Genomic DNA, 18,071 nt, shown 5'->3' with positions numbered 1-18,071 from the left:
GACTTGTGCGTACATCTGTAGCTGCAGATGGCACTGGCAGGAGAAAGCAGCTCTCTCCAAGGTGGCCTCGACTAACAGCCCTTATCCAGCCCTGCCCGGGGCCAAGCCCGCTGTTCTCTGTGCTCTAAACCCTCCTGGGTGTGTGGGGGGGTGGTCCCTGCCGGGGTCTGTTATCACATCGTCAGCACTCCCCTATGGACTAGCGACCCGCATGGAGGGACAGGTAAGTGCTAAAGATACACAGCTGGAGAGTCTCTGCCCACCTGCCAGGCCCGCCAGAACGCCTGCCCTGAGAAGGCACAGCCCAGGCTCCGGACCACCCCGGGCCCAGCCGGTCCTCTGCCTTCCCGGGCAAGCTGGATGCTGACAGGTGGGCGGGACACAGTGTGGGGGCCAGAGGGAGGGTGGGGGCACTCAGGCTGCGGCCCGGGCCCACCCAGCCCCAGAGCGCGCCAGGGGCACATACGAGTGGCCGGTGGCGGGGATGAAGTACAGGCAGCAATGAACGCGGGTGTCTGGGATGCGCTTCTTCCGGTTGATGTTGACCTCCTCTTGCAGGTACTTCTCGTACTGGTCGTTGATGAACTGCATGATGGGCTGCCAGCTGCATGGAAGGACCCAGTCAGCGGGCATGGAACGCCCACCGCCCCAGCTGGGGAAGCAGCCCCCTGCCCCCTCATCCTCACCTGCAGGTCCCCAATCCCCCAACTCTCTGCCCAACACCGGAAAGCAGGGGGTGGGGGTGGGGTGGGTACCACCTGCAATCCTGAGTGCAACAGAGACCTGACCCCGCCTCCCAGGCTGACCTGTGACCCCAGGGGTGGGGGGTGGGGGGTGGGGCGAGATTCCCAGCAGCCCCGGGAGGGCTCTTCCGCCCGGGGCAGTGGTCCCCTCACCAGTTCTCATTGTTGATGTGGTCCCCGAAGCCCGGCGTGTCGATGACTGTCAGCTTCATGCGGACGCCCTTCTCCTCAATATCTGCACACAATCACAGCCCCCGCCGAGTTCAGGGGGGAGACTCGGGACCTGTGCACATAACCGCCCCCCACTGGCCAGGCTGCCCGACCCACCCTGCCCCAAAGAGGCCCTCCTGCAGCGCCCCCAGGGTGATGCCAGGGAGATGCCAGTGTAAAGCAGTGAAGCTCCCTGCCCATGCTTTTTGGTGGAAAACTCAGCTGTCTCCAGGGGGCACTGACCAGGGCCTGCAGGGATCCTGGAGAGCATCCCTGACCCCTCGCCCTCCTCCCACCCCACTCCGAGTCTCAACATGCCCAGAGGTGCTGCCCCGAGGGACCTGACTCGGTACCCTGCCCCCAGACCCCGCCTGGCTCTCACCGTGTGTGATGGACTTGATCTCTATGGTCTTAGGGATGCGCTCCTCCGAGGTGGGCTGCACTGACTTCCGGCTGATCTTGGATTTGAAGAGGGTGTTGATCAAGGTGGACTTTCCCAAGCCGCTCTGCCCTGGGGAGAGAATGGGGCTGGTCGGCAGGGTGCTCCAGAGACAGCGGCTCAAGCGCCTGGGAGGTGGCGAGGCCTGGGCATCATCCCCCAGCTCTCCTTGGTGGGACTCTGGGTCAGGGGGCGGTCAGGAGGCAGGAAGGGCTGGGTGCCTGGGCACTGGCCAAGCTCTCGCTGTACTTTGTGGCAGAGCAGAACACGGACCCCTTGCCTTTTGACCACAGGGAGCCCCATGCAAGGTCCTGGGGCTCCCAGGAGGAGCTGAGATACAGACAGCGTTGGGGAGGGAAAGTGGGGGCTGGCCGCTCCAGTGCGATGCACCCTTAGCGGTGGGACATACCAGGATCCACGTGAGGTTTGATGGAAAAGCCCTACAGAGCCCCCCACCTTGGGACCCCAGTGGGGAGGGTCTGTATCCCTCACTGCTAGACCACCCACACTGCAGGGTTCCGGCCCAAAGCCCTGGGGGCCGGGCTCCCCACCGCTGAGGATCACCTCAGTAGAAGAATCTGCATGCTCGTGTCCTGCAGGCCAGGCCTGTCACCCCGTTTTACAAGAGCCTGTGTGGCCGGCTGGGGAGGGGTAGGGGGGCTTCCTTGCGTGGCTCTGGGCGGCTCTCCGGCCTGATGAGAGCGGGGGAACTCACCCACCACCATGATGTTGAACTCGAAGCCCTGCTTCATGGCCTTCCTGCGCATCTGCTCCAGGATGGAGTCGATCCCCACGTAGCCGAAGTCCACGGGGGCCTTCTCGTTCCGTGGTGCGGGCGGCTGCTTGAGCGCGGCATCTCTGGGGGTGTCGGCCATGTCGCCAGCGCTGCTGGGAGCTGCCTCGGTGGCTGCAGGAAGAGGAGCGGGTGCATTAGGGGGTGACGGTAGGGGAGTGGGGACACGCAAGTGGGGGAAAATGAGGCTCAGCTGCCCAAGAGACCCGGAGGAACGCCCCAGAGCCAGACCCCTCGGCTTGGGCTGTCCTGCCGCCGTCTGCCTGGCCCACAAAGCCTCACCCCACAACTCAAGTCCTGAGCCAGGACAAAGGAGAGGATGACCCTCTGAAGGGAGGATGGAGGGAACCAGCCATGGCCAGTCCCAAGCACCTGCTGGTGGCCCCAGGCCAGCGGGAGTGTGGAAGGAGGGCCGGGACACAGAGCTAGCTCCTCCGGGCACAGTGGCTCCGCTGGCCCCTGGGCGATGGCAGGAAGGGGAGGGCCCATGGGCAGCACCTGCGGGTACTGCCCCTGCCTCCCACCCTGGACTGGATTCAAGTGTCTTCTCTCGGGCCACCCAGCACCTGCGGGGCCCCACGCCCACAGCCTGGGAGATGGTTTTGTTTTCAGGTCTGCGGACGGGCAGATGGGACTGAGCTGCTCAAAATAACTCAGGCTGCTTCGGTCTACAGGTCAGAGCCTTCCTCCTCTCCTCCTGGGCTGCCCTCAGAGTCCGCGTGACCCAGCTGGAGGCCTGGAGGGGTGGGGGAGATGCCCAGAAAGCTCCCAGTGGGGACCCGAGGGACACCCGGCCTGCGGGGCTGGTCAGGGCGCTCAGGACCGTGTGGGTTCCCCACCAGGGTCGGCTGCATCCCAGTGAGTCCCCCCTACCACGACAAGCACATCCAGACCACACCCATCCCCGACGGCCCTCCCCACTCCCTCCCCTGCCCCCGTGGGTCCAAGCTCTTCCCACCCCCTCTGCCCGCTAAGGATTTTCAGCTTCATCCTGCCTCCCAGAAAGGATCACAGTCTCTTCTCCCAGGGCACCCTGAGCTCATGGGAAGCGACCACCCAGGGAGTCCAAACACTCCCCCTCTGCCTGGGAGCCCCTCTCACAGCCCTCAGGGAGGGAGTACTGGTGGTTTCCAGCGCAACAGCACCCCTCCCCCCAGATGCCCACCTCTCCAGGGGGCATATCCCACTGCCAAGGTGGGCAAGCAGCCTTCCCAAACACGGCCTGCCACCCATCCCCTCCTGCCCCTGCCAGGAAGGTCACTGCCGAGCTTTCAGATTAAATGCATTTTGGTTTCCTGGGGAAATAACCGGACTCCACCCCACCCACCAGGTCGCACCTCTGCAGCCACGTCCGTCTTCAGGAGCCTCCAAGGGAGCTGAGATGGGGGCCAACACCCTCTCCTCCCCGCATGCCCAGGCCAGTAAGAGGAAAGACGACTGGCCCCATTAGCTTACAAATCCCAGAGACCGGGGTGTTGCTGGTTTATCCCCACGTCAGTCACTAACATCCCGCTATCCTTTGCCCGGAACAGGCAGAGACATTCCTGCTTCCGAGAAAGGGGCGCTAAGCATGGAACGTAACACGCATAACAAGGCCAGGGGCCGCCCGGGGTCCACAGATCTCTCCTAACAACAGGCTGATGATAGAGGTTTTGGTTCCACATCCCACCTCACCCCATCCCCGGGCCGGGGAAAGGCAAAGGGTCCAGGAGGCAGGGATCCCCGCTATTCGACCGCCATTGCGGGGGCCTCCTCCCTGCATGGCCCGGAAGGAATTGCCTCTGCTCAGAAACACTCTGCCCCGGGCTCCGGCATCGTTAAATAAACAAAGACCAGAGCCGCATCTGGCCCGAACGTGTGGCTCTGGGGCTGCTTCCTGGAGACAGACATGGGGCCCTGTCTTTCGGGACAGCAGTTCAGCCCTGCCCCACGTGACCGAAAATTGCTTCCATCTGTCTGCGGGTCTGGGAGCCATTCTGCCCTGGACCGGGCCAGCCCCCCGCCCCACCCCCACATCTCCCTCCATCCCTCAGCCCCTCCGGAGCAGCACAGGGTGGGGGCGGGGAGTGCCCCCTGAACCACCCCCTACTCCTCTCCAAGGGCTCCAGGAGCAGCAGAGAGAGGCTCCAGCCGGCCCCTCCACAGGCACCAACATCTGCAGAAACCAAAGCGAAACCCCCTGCCCACCAGGACCCTGTTAGAGAAATAATCAGAGAAACGTGACAAGCGCCATCCTTCTCGCTGAGAGAAGGGCCTGGCCTTCTGCACAGGTGAGGGTCCATCTCCCCGAGGCCCCTCCTCTGGGAGGCTCCATGGTGGGCAATCCCCACTCTGTCTGCCTGGATGGCCAGCAGACACAGGACCCTCCAGCTACGCCCACCCTGATAGGAGGCTTTGGGGTCTGCCTTCAGGACCCCATGGGGGAGTGTAGAGGCGTCTAGCAGCCAGCCGGCCCAGAGATGCTCTCTGTGAAACTCGGGGTTTCTGTGACTCTTGCAGCCTCGAGGACTCTAGCCAGCTAGATGGGACAGTGGAGACAGGCGACTCCAGCACCGTCCAGTGAGGCAGCCATGTGTGCCACTTCCTAGAAATTGTGGTGGAATTTACAGAACACAAAATGTACCATCTTAACCAATTTTAAGCATGCAGCTTGGGAGTGTTAAGTCCATTCACGTTCTGTACCCAAGCTCCTAACTCATCCTGCAAAACTGAAACCGTGCCCGTTAAGCATGAACCCCCACTCCATTCTGTTTTCTGTCTCCATGAATTTAGCTACTGTGCACCCCAGGTCAACAGAGTCACGCAGTATTCATCCTTTCGTGACAGGCTTGTTTCACCAAGGAGAATGCCCTCAAGGTCAGTCCACACTCTAGCAGGCGTCAGGATGTCCCTCCTTTTGAAGGCTGAGTGATACTCCAGTGTGTGGCTGGAGCACGTTTTTAATTCATTCATCAATGGACACTTGGATTACTTCTGTATTTTAGCTAGTGAACAGAGCTGCTGGGATCATGGGTACACAACTCTCTCAAGACCCTGCTTTCAAAGCTTTCCGAAACATTTTTGACCCGGTGGGAATGCTGAGTCAAATGGTAGTCATATTTTTAATTTTCTTCAGAACCACCAACTGTTTTCACAAACATGACATTTGAGCACTTAAAATGCAGCTAGTCTAACGGAGGAACTCAGTTTTTTATTTAATTTTAATTCATTTCAATTTAAAGAATGATACACGCCATGGGGACTTCCCTGGCAGCCCAGTAGTTAAGATTCTGCCCTTCAAATGCAGGGAGTGAGGGTCTGATCCCTGGTCAGGGAACTAAGATCCCATATCCCACAAAGCATGGACAAGAAACTTTTTTAAAATTTTTAATTAAAAAAAAAAAAAAAAATGACACATGGCAAGTGGCAACTATCCTGGACAGCACATAACTCTTGTCTAACCTACTCATTTTACAAATGGGGTGTGATTTTTTTTTTTTCCTGAAATGCACTGGAAGCGGTCTAGCCAACCGGAGACCGTCAATGAATCTAGTCCTATGACTTCACATTCACTCTCATGATAGCGGATTAACATACGTGTCCCCCCAGCAGGCCATGAACTCCAGTGAGGATGGCAGTGACGTGTGTGGATCCCCAGTGAGCCTCCAGGGCCCTACAGGGAGGGGACACTCAACCAAACTGAGTGAATGGGGTCTTGGGGGAGACCCTCGAGGCGGGGGACAGGGAAGAGGGGCTCTGCTGCCCGAGCTGCCCACAGACCCTCCACGACAACGGTCAGACCCACCTCCACACCTGCCTTCTCCTGACCCATCCCCACCCCCAAGACCTGTGTCCAGACCACCTCCTCCAGTGACTTCTGCCTACGGCTCACTCTCTTCCCTGTTAGCTCGGTTGTTGTTTCATACCCAGACTTTATCAAATGCTATTAATAGGAAAAAGGAAGCTCTTAACAGAAAAACAAGAAGTTTCACATTTACATCCAAGGTGACTTTCACTGCAGCCTCTGCATGCAAACAGAGAAAGAGGGAGCTGCCCTCTTTAAAAGCGGGAGACGCATGTTCAGGAAAGTCAAGTGACTTACCAAGGTCACACCGCACCACCAGCTGCTGCTCTCCACTGCTCCTACTTGGGAATCCCTGGAAAAGGGGATGGAGGGGGCGGCACAGACTGCCATAGCCTCTCCTTCCCGGAGTCACGCTCTGAGGGGTGCCAGGTTTGCTGGGGTGTGTGTGGCGGGGGGTGACCCCTGGGACAGCCTTGCTTTTGCTCCACTGGGTCAGCCACTCTCTCAGGCCCAGGGCGACATCCCTGCCCACCATAGTGCCACCTTCCTCTGGGAAAAGACAGCCCAAGTGACCAACTGGGTGGGGGTGACCTTACACGCTGGTTTACACCCTCCCTCCAGCCTGATCACTTTCTTTACTGCAGTAAAACAGACGCAAGTTACAACCTCAATCCCTTTAACCATGTTAAATGTTCATGTTAGCGTCCTTAATTACATTTACGATGGCATGCAACCATCACCACTACCTACCTCCAAACGCTTTTATCATCCTGGTCGGAAGCTCTGAGCCCATTAAACACTAACTCCCCGTCCCCCAACCCTGTAGGCTCTGTTCTGTCTCTGTGAATCTGGCTCCACTAGGAACCTCATATAAGTGGGAACATTCATAAGTATTTGTCCTTTTGTGTTGGGCTTCTTTCACAAGCATCATGTCCTTGAGGCTCCCCCCTGCTCCAGCATGTGTCACATTCCATTCCTTTTCATGTCTGAATAATACTTCATTGTTCATCCATTCATCCATCAGTGGACATGTACGAGGTTTCCACCTTTGATTATGACAAATAATGCTGCTATGAACACGGGTGGACACGTGTCTGTTACAGTCCTTGCTTTCAAGTTTTCTAGTATCCAGCCTAATTATCAATATTAATAGAACCCAGTTGGTGCTCAGAAAGGCCACGGTTTGGACAAGTAGGTAACATGGTCACCTTGTCAAAGCGAGGGGCAGTGCCCACTGCAGACTTTGCGGCTGGGAACCAGGGCCTCGGATTCTCACTCTGGCTCCACGTGGCCCTCTGCGAGTCTCTCCACCCTGCTCTTCACTCCCTGATCTGACTTTGCAAGATCTTCAAACCCAAGGTTGTAGCTCAATCAGCGGCACCCCCACCTCCTAGGCCAGGGGGTGGCACAAAGCAGTGATTCAAGAAACATCTGAAAGGCCGTCCACCCATGGATGAAAAGCCAAAGACAATGCGGTAACTCTACATAACAGATGATGAGCCATTAAAAGGTCGTCCACCCATGCACGAGAGGACAGACAAGTGCAGGAAATCCACACGATGGACGATGAGCCATTCAAAGCACTTATGTCCTAGATGAATGGATACGCAGATGTGGTGTATGCAGATGGTGGAATATTACCCAGTCATAAAAAACGAATGGAATAACAGCATGTGCACCTCCACGGATGGACCTAGAGATTATCAAACGCAGTGGTCAGTCAGCCGAGAGAGACAAATATCGCAGGATATCACTTATATGTGGAATCTAAAAAATAATACATTGACCTTATTTACAAAACAGAAACAGATTCTCAGACAAAGAAAAAAATACCAAAGGGAGAAGAGGGGGAAGCAAACTAGGACTTTGGGATTGGCAGATAAAAATTACTTTAAATAAAACAGATAACAAGGTCTTACTGTATAGCACAAGAAAATATATCCAATATATTGGAATAAACTAAAATGGAAAACAATCTGAAAATTAACGTATAAATGTAAAGAATATGTGTGTGTGTATATATATATATATACGTGGAACTGAATCACTTTGTTGTACATCAGAAACTAACCTGACATTGTAAATCAATCGTGTGTATGCACGCTAAGTTGCTTTCAGTCATGTCTGACTCTTTGCAAACCTACGGACTAAAGCCCACCAGGTTACCCTGTCCATGGGCTTCTCCAGGCAAGAGTACTGGAGTGGGTTGCCATGCCCTTCTCCAGGGAAATCTTCCTGACCTGGGAATAGAACCTGGGTGTCCTGCATTGCTGGTGACTTCTTTATCCCAGAGCCACTGGGGAGGACCCATAAATCAACAGTACTCAAAAAAAAAAAAAAAATTAGCATTGACATACATACTACTGTGAGGAAAAGAGCTAGTGGGAAGCTGCTATAAAGCACAGGGAGCTCAGCTCAGAGCTCTGTGATGACCTAGAGGGGTGGGATGGGGGTAGGGGAGGGAGGCTCAAGAGGGAGGGGATATATGTATCCATATGGCTGATTCACCTTGTTGTACAGCAGAAACCAACACAACATTGTTAATCAACCATACTCCAATTTTAAAAATTTTTAAAAAGTACTGATGTCCCGACACGCTGTGTAACAGATGAACCTTGAAAACAGCATGCTCAGTGAAGAAGCCAGATGTAAAAGGCCACACGTGGTACGAATCCATTGAAATGAAATGTCCAGAAGAGGCAAATCCATTAGGACAGAGAGCAGACGGGGCAGCCGGGGCTGGGCCATCACACCTATGGGATTCCTTTTGGGGGACAAATAAGACCCTGATGCTGGGAAAGACTGACGGCAAAAGGAGAAGGGGGTGGCAGAGGATGAAATGGTTAGACAGCATCACCGACTCAATGGGCATGACTGTGAGCAAACTCTGGGAGAGAGGGGAGGACAGAGGAGCCTGGCATGCTGCAGTCCGTGGGGTCAGAGAGGACACGACTTAGCGACTGAACAACAACATTTTCTGAAACTAGATACAACATTGAGAATACGCCCCACTGATGCACACGCTAAATGAGTGAATTGTACAGGGTGGGGACTCTGTCTCAATGAGCTGCTGTACAAAGAGAGGAAAGTCGCTGCTGGTAGAGATGGACTGAAAAGAACCCACTGTGCCCAGGAGTGCCCACCAGCCAGCTGTACAGCTTGTGGACAGCTGAGGCCAGGATGCCCCTACTCAGGCCTAAGGTTCCTGTGCCCACCCCACCCCCCAGGCTGTCCAGCTGCACAAGCAGCCCCGTCATCTCCCAGCGAGGACGTTCAGACCAGCAGGAGGAAACCTGGCAGTGTCTCTCTGCAGGCCTCCAATTTGAGCCCAGGCCTGCAACCCTGGTGGGCGAGCCCCTGCCCCCTCCTTCACCACAGGGGCCTGTAGGTCCGCCTTTTCTCATGAACTGATGGGGAGGGGGTTGCTCTTAAACTGGGGAGGAAGGGGTTCCATCCTCTTCCATCCACATGCCTTCACAGGGGGCTCTAGGTCGCAGCCCTGAGCCAGCGCCAACTTCAGGCTTCTGCTCCAAGGGACAAATTCTTCCCCCTTACCCTGGGGTCTGTGTATCTCGGTCTGTGGCTGGCTGGGACTGGGACAGTGGGACGCACATCTGGCTGGGATGCAGCCACCAGAGAGGAGCCCGCAGAGGGTTTATACTTCATTGCAGCCCTGGGCGATCATGGGCGGGGCCCAGCAGGCTTGTAACACCCAAGGGTCACTCTTCGCCACCGCCCCTACCTGTCTGTCCTGCTGTCCTTCCTGCAGCTCAGAAACATCCCTGAAGATTCCACTCTCTCCGAGCATCAACCTCTGCTGCGTGACATTGCTCCCAGCCAGAGGGGCACCTGTGTCACAGCCAGGGACAGAACCCAGGACCAAGCTCTCGGGGTAAAGCCGACTCAATGCCCCTCATCTCCCCCGATCCTCCCCAGGGACATTGGCACCATCATCCCCACCGGCCTTGCTCAATCACTGCCCACAGTGGCTGAGCAGAAAGCAAGGCTGACCCATCTATGGAAACCCACAAGACCACCCAACAGGAGCCAGCGTCACCAGGCAGATCCAGGCAGACCCACGCAGAAGCTTGATGTTGGGGTCATAGGGACCTGTCCACCACACATTCTTCCTGCAGTAAATGCGCCCCACCACCCGCGCTTGATGAAGCCTTCCTTCCCCTCTCCCAGCCTCGTCCAGGTGCTTCTCACAGTCATAGCCTCCTGCCTTCACTATGCACACGTGTACCTTGGAGATGTAACTGTCCTAGAAAAGATGCCAAAGAAATGGAAGATGCCAAAGAGCTGGAAGAATCACACTCTCTGACTTTAGACAGTATTATTGATACAAAGCCACAGTCATCAGAACAGTACGGTACTGGCATAAAAACAGACACGCAGATGAACGGAACAGATCATAAAGCCCAGATATAAATCCACACACTTATGGTCAATTAATCTATAACAAAGAAGGCAAGAATATACAACAGGGTAAAGACAGTCTGTTCAATAAGTGGTGCTGGGAACACTGGACAGCTACATATAGAATAATGAAATTAGAACATTTTCTTATGCCATATACAAAAACAACTCAAAATAGATTAAAGACCTAAAAGACCAGGAACCATAAAACTCCTAGAGGAAAACATGGGCAGAACACTCTTGGATATAAATCATAGCAATATTTTTTGGATTTGGCTCCTAAAGGAAATAAAGCAAAGGCAAACAAATGAGACCTAATTAAACTTTAAAACTGTTTCACAGTAAAGGAAATGATCAATAAAATGAAAAGATAATGCACTGTGTGGGAGAAAATATTTGCAAATGATATGACATACAAGGACAGGGAGACCTAGCGTGCCGCAGTCCATGGGGTTGCAAAGAATCAGGCATGACTGAGCGACCGAACAACAAGTGATGTATAAGGGATTAATATCCAACATATATAAACAGCTCATACCGTTCAACAATCTGATTACAAAATGGGCAGAAGAACTGAACAGAAATGTTTCCAAAGAGGAGATGCAGATGGCCAACAGGCAGAGGAATAGATGCTCAACATCACTAATTATCGGGGAAATGCAAGTCAAAATCACAAGGCTATAGCACCTCACACGTGTCAGAATGGCTATCCGCAAAAGGAATACCACAAATGCTGGCAAGGGTGTGCAGAAAAGGGAATCCTTACACACTGTTCATGGGAATGTAAATTGGTGTAGCCAGTGTAGAAAACGGTATGGAGGTTTCTTGAAAAATTAAAAATAGAACTATCCTATGACCCAGCAACTCTACTTCTGGTATATATCTGAAAAAGCCAAAAACACTAACTTGAAAAGATGCATATACCCTAATGTCCACAGCAGCATTATTTGCAATTGTTGAGTTGTGGAAGCAACCTAAGTATCCATCAACAGATGAATGAATAAAGAAGATGTGGTACTCATTCACACACACAAGAATATTACTCAACCATAAAAAAAAAAAAGAGAAATTTTGCCATTGGCAGCAACACAGGTGGGCTTGGAGGGCATCACGCTAAGTGAAATAAGTCACATAAAGAAAGACGCACACTGTATGAGATCACTAACATGCGGAACCTAAAAAATACAGCAAACTAGTGAATACAACAAAAAAGAAGCAGAGTCGCAGATACAGGGAACAAACCAGCAGTTACCAGTGGGTAGAGGGAAGCGTGCAGGGGCAGTAAAGGGGTGGGGGATTAACAGGTACAAACTGTTATGTATAAAATAAGCCAGAAGAATATACGGCACAATATAGGTAATATAGCCAATATTTTCTAATAACTATAAATGGAGTATAATCTTTAAAAAGTGTGAATCATATATTATACACTTACAACACATAATACTGTCATCACCTATACTTCAGTGATAAAACATGGTTATAAACAATTAACAGTAGAAAAAGATCCTGGGGTCCCAGTGGACCAAGACCGTAACAATGATACATTCAACGAACATTTACTGAGCACGTATTACATAGTAACAAAAAGAAGACACTGTATAGGCTTGAGGTCAGTCTGAATGAAAACTATGGTGCCACACAGGAAGAAGAAGTTTATTTATTCAAATGTTCATCAACCAAAACTTCCAGGCAGATTCATGGTAATCCCTTACAAGTAAGGAACCCAATCTGGCACAGGATTCTTGTGTTGCGCATCACAAACCTCTTTTAGGATCTGTTAAAAAATAGTGAGTCTCTCCCTAAAATAAGCACACATGAAGACAGGCAATAAATTGTGAATAAATTTGGACAATCTGTGGGGTTCATCAAAGAACCCCGTAGCTTTCTTCATGAAACTAACTTGGTCTAACGAGAACTTGGAATTTAATCATTTTATTTCTGAACTGAACTTCTCAACATACAAAGATATTGTGGGTTCCATGGTCAGAAAAGGGTGAGGAAGAGTTTTTAAAAAAATGATCAGGGAATCCTATGGTGGTCCAGTGGTTAGGACTCAAGAGCTTCCACTGCAGGGACCCTGGGTTTGATCCCTGGTTGGGGAACTAGATCCCCTACGAGGCACAGCCAAAAAATGAGAAAAAAAAAAAAGATGAAAAATAACAATAAAAAAAAATCAGGGTAGGGGGACTTCCCTGGTGGTACAGTGGATAAGAATTCACCTGCCAATGCAGGGGACACAAGTTCGATCCCTGGTCCGGGAAGATCTCACATGCTGCAGAGCAACTAAGCCTGCACGCCTGCAGCTACTGAGCCTGTGCTCCGCAACAAGAGGAACTGCTGCAACGAGAAGCCCTTGCACCCACCGCAACTGGAGAACAGCCCCCGCTTGCCACAACTAAAGAAAGCCTGAGTTCAGCAGCCAAAACTGCGACCCCACGGGCTGCAGCCCGCCAGGCTCCTCTGTCCATGGGGATTCTCCAGGCAAGAACACCGGAGTGGGTAGCCTATCCCTTCTCCAGGGGATCTTCCCCAACCCAGGGGTCGAACTGGGGTCTTCTGCATTGCAGGCGGATTCTTTACCAGCTGAGCTACCAGGGAAGCCCAAAAGAAATAAATAAATTAAAAAAAAAAAATTTTTTTTTTTGATGATCAAAGGCAGGAAAAGAGGAAAAGGGCAGAGGCTATGAAGCTGGTCTCCATCCCTGAGCCCAAGGAGAAAGCTGTGAGGGATGGGCAGGGAGATAAGGGCTGTCATTCCCTGCGGGGCTTTGAAACAGAATCTTTTCCCATTTACCAGATTCCGTTTTTCCTCGTGTCCCCGTGAACCTACCCCAGCCACTACAAACTCCCCATAAATGTCACAGGGGAACTTCCTGTTCCCTTCTAAAGATGGAAACACTGAATACAAATGACTGAATTTTGCAAATTTGTGCAGGCGGGGAATCAAGGCATGCATTTTTAAAGCGTACACGGCTCATCTAATTCAATAAGTAGTTCCAAATCGAATTACACTTCACACTTTGTACAGGGCAGAAAGTGTCTCCCCAAAGCCTGATGAGGAACCAGGAGGCCAGAAATCTGAGAGCCTGCCCTCTGGCCTGAAAGCCGGCTTAGAGATCCAGCACAAAGGCGAAGGCCTCTCTGAAGAAAGACGGGAGTTTGCAAACGCCAGGAGTTGCATCTCTCTCCCCATTGGATCTTTCCCAAGAGGAGACTCAAAACAAGGTCGCAGCTTTAGGGTTTCTGTGCAGGGACAGATTGGGTGGAAAGACTTCCCACGACCCCGCGCCCTTTGCAAGACCTGGGAGGGGACAGGGTAGGAACAGCCCCTGCTCCCACCCGACTCTATTCATTCAGGGGCCCAGGGCGCCCCAAAGTCCGGCGGGGGGTGATTCCCCGCTTCTACTGCCCGCCCTTGTCTCTTGCCAAACCCTTTAAAGCAAACTTCTTCCCTTTTGTCCAGGAAAGAATCTCAAGAACCTCTTCGCTTCTGCCAACACGGTTTCAATTGGCGTCGGTCGGTGGAGCCAGATTTGGACGGCATCCAACGCTCAGCCCGCACCCCCCACCCCCTTCTGGAAGAGGCCCCCTCTGTTCTTTCATTTCCAGCCTGCCTCCCGCCCCGCTCCTCCAGCAGAGTTCCTCACCCGGGTTCAGCAGCCTATTGAGACATCAATCTTTGGTCAGAGCAGGCTCCAACCTGCACCACGTCCTAGGCGCTCTCCTAAAACGCGGTCTGCAGAACTGAGTGCCGCCGAATCCGCGAGGCGGAGGAGGCCAGGGATGAGGCCTCCGACTTCCTGTGTCAAGGGATTTATCTTTCATTCTGTGTTCCGCCGCCCACACTCGCCTCGAAGACTCAGGGAATGTGCCCCCGAGCCGCCTCCCACCCCAGGGAACCTTCCAGCAGGATAGACCCTGCCCCAAGGCAAACCCGGAATCCAGCCCGCCCACCACGTCCAAGCGGTCAGCCACAGAGAGATTCCGTTAGTTCTTGGCAAGTGCTCGCAAAGTTAAAGAGAGAAAGAGAAGACCTTCCCCCACAGATGGGTGGAAAGTGGCCATTTGTCACGGGGTGGAGTCCCCCGGGCCCCCTCTCCTATCAGCAGGACTGTCAGCAGACGCACACCAGAGCTCCGTGCTGGGGAGGCTGGGGGCGCCCACTCCAGCAACTGATGAGATCATGTAAAATAACAAAAACTAGACAGGGTCCTCTGGGGTGCAAGAGAGCGGCCCCCTGCCAGGAGCTAAGTAGGAAAAGAGCTCCCCCGCCCCAGAGATACCAAGCAATTCTCCAGTCAGATCATCTGCTCAGGCTCCGAGGTGCTGCCTAATGAGGTCTCCTCCCCCACCGGCCAAAGGACCCCCTACCCACCCTGATCCCTTCAGAGAGGCGGGAGCTGAAGGCACGGCCAGGGAGGGGGCCAAGCAGGGAGGGGCAAGTTCCTAGGCCAGGAGCGGAAGCCTGACCAATGACCCCGTAAGGAAGGAGGCCCCCTCATACCACTAGTTGGAGGGGCCGGGAAGGTTGTGGGGAAGGCGGGAGGGTCAGCAGCTCTGGACCGCCTTGAACCATGTCACCGTCCGCCGGCAGCTCCAGCTCCGGGCTGATGTGAGTCGAGGCAGCTGGCATCACATCCCCCCCTCCCCACCTCCAGCTTCTTCCTGCTCGGGAGGTCAGGGGGTCAGGAAGCAGTGTGCGCAGAGCCTGGGAACCCACGCGGCCCCTCACACGGCTCGCTCCATGTCCACTCAGCAGAGAGCCCGCCTAGACTGTGCCCACCTGCCCACGGGGTTGCCCGGAGCCCTGCCTGCTGGAAAGGCACTCCTGCTCCCCACCCCACGCAGTGCTTAGCCTCTGCTCTCCCAAGGGAGCCCCTGGGCAGAGGGGATAAGCCGGGGCATGTCTGTGACATCTTGGGCCACACCATGAGCCACAAGGTCAAATGCTCCCTGAAGTGAGATGGGGATGGTGAGCTCAGGTATGTACATGCACTGGTCAACCACAGGCTCACCCCAGAAAAAAGCAGTGTGTGGACAGCATGCCTCACCCCCTCGGAACACATGTGCAACACCCATGAAACACTGCCCACAGGAGATGCTGGCCACGGGCAGGGTGCACAGACACCCCTGAGCCCCGTGTGGGTCGGACACTAGGCAGAGTCCCACTTCCTGCGCCTCCTGCACGCTGGCGCTGTGCATGATACGAAGCTTGGGTGCACCACTGGATCGGGAGCTCTGACCAGATGGAGCCCTTTGCAGGGGTCACCCCCCACCCCAACTTCTCCTCTGCTGCTCCTCCTCTGTCTCTGGGGTCTCCACTGCCTCGCTGGCTCCTCCTCTGCCTGTAGAACCAGTCTGGTCCCAACTGGACACTCTTTCCAGTGATCCTGCCCATCCTCTGAGCATCAGATGCCAACCTCTGTTCAGAATCATACACCAGTGCCAATCATGACTCAGCAGAGATGGCCCACTGTGCCAGGCCCCCTGCCCAGAGCCGGGTATCCTCGGCCCCTGCCCTAGTGAAGCCTGGATGCCTCCCACTAAACATGCCGCCAACTGAGCTCTGGACCCATCCGTGCCACCCGCCCCCATGAGCAACGGCATCTCCACCCATCCAGTTACTACAGCTGGAAACCCAGGGGCCAGCCTTGGTCCCTCCTTCCATTGGCCCACGTCCAGTCATCCACCCCAAATCCTATCAATCTGAATCCAAAACATCTGAAGGCCTGGCCTCCCACCTCCATGGCTCCCACAAGCCAAGCCATCCCCATTAAGTCCCCCACCCACCACCCCACCGCAGGGTCCATCCTTCTCAAGGCACCAGGAAGGCCTGTTTAAAACAAATTAATCGCATTGCTCCCCTGGCTTGAAAGCCTGACTGGGTCCCCCTGCACCTGGTATAACACAAGATCCCTGAGGCCCCAGAATCCTGCAGCTGGGACCCTGTTCCATCCCAGACTCCCTGTGTGACCCTGAGCAAGTAACTTAACCTCTCAATGCCTCAGGTTTCTGATGGGTAATATGAGATAATACCTGCCTTGTAAGAGTTCTGTGAGGACCAAACGACATATTTACAAAGCATAGACTAGAGCCTGGCACGGCCGAGGCACAGAGCATGTGTCAGTAAAATAGAAGCCCGTGCCCGGCTCTCCCGTTTTGACATGTGCACCATCTCCCTGGCTCCTTTCCTCTCCTCAAACAAGGCTCCCCAGGGAGGTCCTCCCTTGGCTCCGCTCCGGGGGACTCCCGGTGTCCCATGGTTCTCCTCCTGAGTGCCCCTGCTCACAGCCTGCAATTGCAAGGTCTGCCTCCTCTGCTCACACATCCCACAGCCTGGTACGTAAGATGTCGAATGAGTGAATAAAAGGACAGTTCGCTGCTTCCCGCCCTCCTCTCTTCCCAGAGCATTGCGGGGCCGCTGCTCCCAGGTCGGTGCAGGCAGCCCCTCCGCGAGGCTCCCGCGGTGCTGGCCTGCATCCTTTCCCACGGGCTTCCCGGGCTTCCCTCCGCTCAGCCTTCCGCGTGTGCCAGCATGTGAATGAGACGTGAACGATTTCTGGTTTCCATCCCCCTTCTGGAACCACAAAGCATCTTGCGAAAGGATGGATGCACTTCCTGGGACAGCTCCTGCCTATTCAGGAAATTCTGTTCAGGAAACCGTCAGTGAGGGCATGGGGATGCCCACAGGGGAGAGGAGACTGGGCGGCCCCTAATCCCTACCCCCTTCCTCGTGCGTGTGCCCTAAGCTGCTTCAGTCGTGTTCAACTCTTTGCCACCCTACGGACTGGAGCCTGCCAGGCTCCTCTGTCCATGGGATTCTCCAGGCAAGAATACTGGAGTGGGTTGCCATGCCCTCCTCCAGGGGATCTTCCTGACCCAGGGATCGAACCCGTGTCTCTTAGGTCTCCTGCCTTAGCAGGTGGGCTCTTTACCACTAGTACCACCCAGGAAGCCCACACGCCTCCCCACCTACCCCTAACTGGGGCCTCAGGGCACGTGAGGTCTCCTCTCCCTGAAGCTTGGGCAGAGCGGGCAGGGGTGCTGGAGGGGGTGGGCATGGGGAGCGGGGCCCTCAGGTCTGAACACCTGGGCCCACCCGGGGCTCTGTCTGAACCCTGAAACCTCACCCACACCGCTCTCCACACTGCAGCTGACCTGGCCAGTGCCACGGAGAGGAGTGGGTCCCCTACGTGCAGTGGCCGGGCCACCAGGCACTAGGCATCCATTAATTTGCTGTCCAGCAGTTAAAGGTGACATAGCAGCAGCCTAAACTTAAGAGTGATTGGGTCAGCTGGCAAAGTATTAATCGCGACACCAGCAGGGCCTCTGCAGAAGGCCCCTAGAGCACTCAGTCCTGGCCCCCAGGAGCTTGCCAAGAACACAAGAAGCCGGGCCGGGCCATCAGAGGAGGGCTGACAGCCATCCGGGCTGGCCTGCGCACAGCACTTTACAGTTTACAGAGCGCTCAGACTTGCTTTATCGTATCCGATCCTCGCCTTCACATCCTTCCTTAGACTCTACATTTCCTGCCGTAATTAGCTGACACTTTTGAAATCAGACCAAAATAACAACAGCTATAGTAACAACACATTCTCCTACAAGTTGAGACGAAAGATAAAGGAAGGGGCTCGCCGGTCCCCAGGGCCTCCCCCACTTCCTGGGACCCAGCAGACCCCC

General features: G+C 54.4%; 1 protein-coding gene across 23 annotated transcripts in view; it reads right to left on the bottom strand.

The window, feature by feature from the left end:
* The window catches only part of SEPTIN9 (septin 9), a 179,209-nt gene that overhangs the window by 10,679 nt on the left and 150,459 nt on the right, over positions 1–18,071 (bottom strand). For 20 of the 23 annotated variants that reach the window (XM_086355265.1, XM_086355270.1, XM_086355274.1 and 17 more), the window contains 4 exons: positions 2,108–2,299; positions 1,336–1,464; positions 897–978; positions 467–604 (listed from right to left, as the gene is read on the bottom strand). In XM_086355265.1, coding sequence (XP_086211391.1) covers positions 467–604; positions 897–978; positions 1,336–1,464; positions 2,108–2,299 — 541 coding nt within the window. Of the gene's footprint in view, positions 1–466; positions 605–896; positions 979–1,335; positions 1,465–2,107; positions 2,300–2,557; positions 2,710–3,522; positions 3,953–14,038; positions 14,251–18,071 lie in introns of those variants that run through there. The other 3 variants (XM_086355279.1, XM_086355285.1, XM_086355287.1) reach the window with 3 other exon arrangements.

The sequence above is a fragment of the Bos grunniens genome, chromosome 19, assembly GCF_055505025.1.
Source record: "Bos grunniens cultivar Pamir isolate PY7600 chromosome 19, Bosgru_T2T1.0, whole genome shotgun sequence".
In the NCBI taxonomy this organism is placed as follows: domain Eukaryota; kingdom Metazoa; phylum Chordata; class Mammalia; order Artiodactyla; family Bovidae; genus Bos; species Bos grunniens.
The sequence above is the reverse complement of the archived record's forward strand: the minus strand, read 5'-3'. Positions and strand labels throughout refer to the sequence as shown.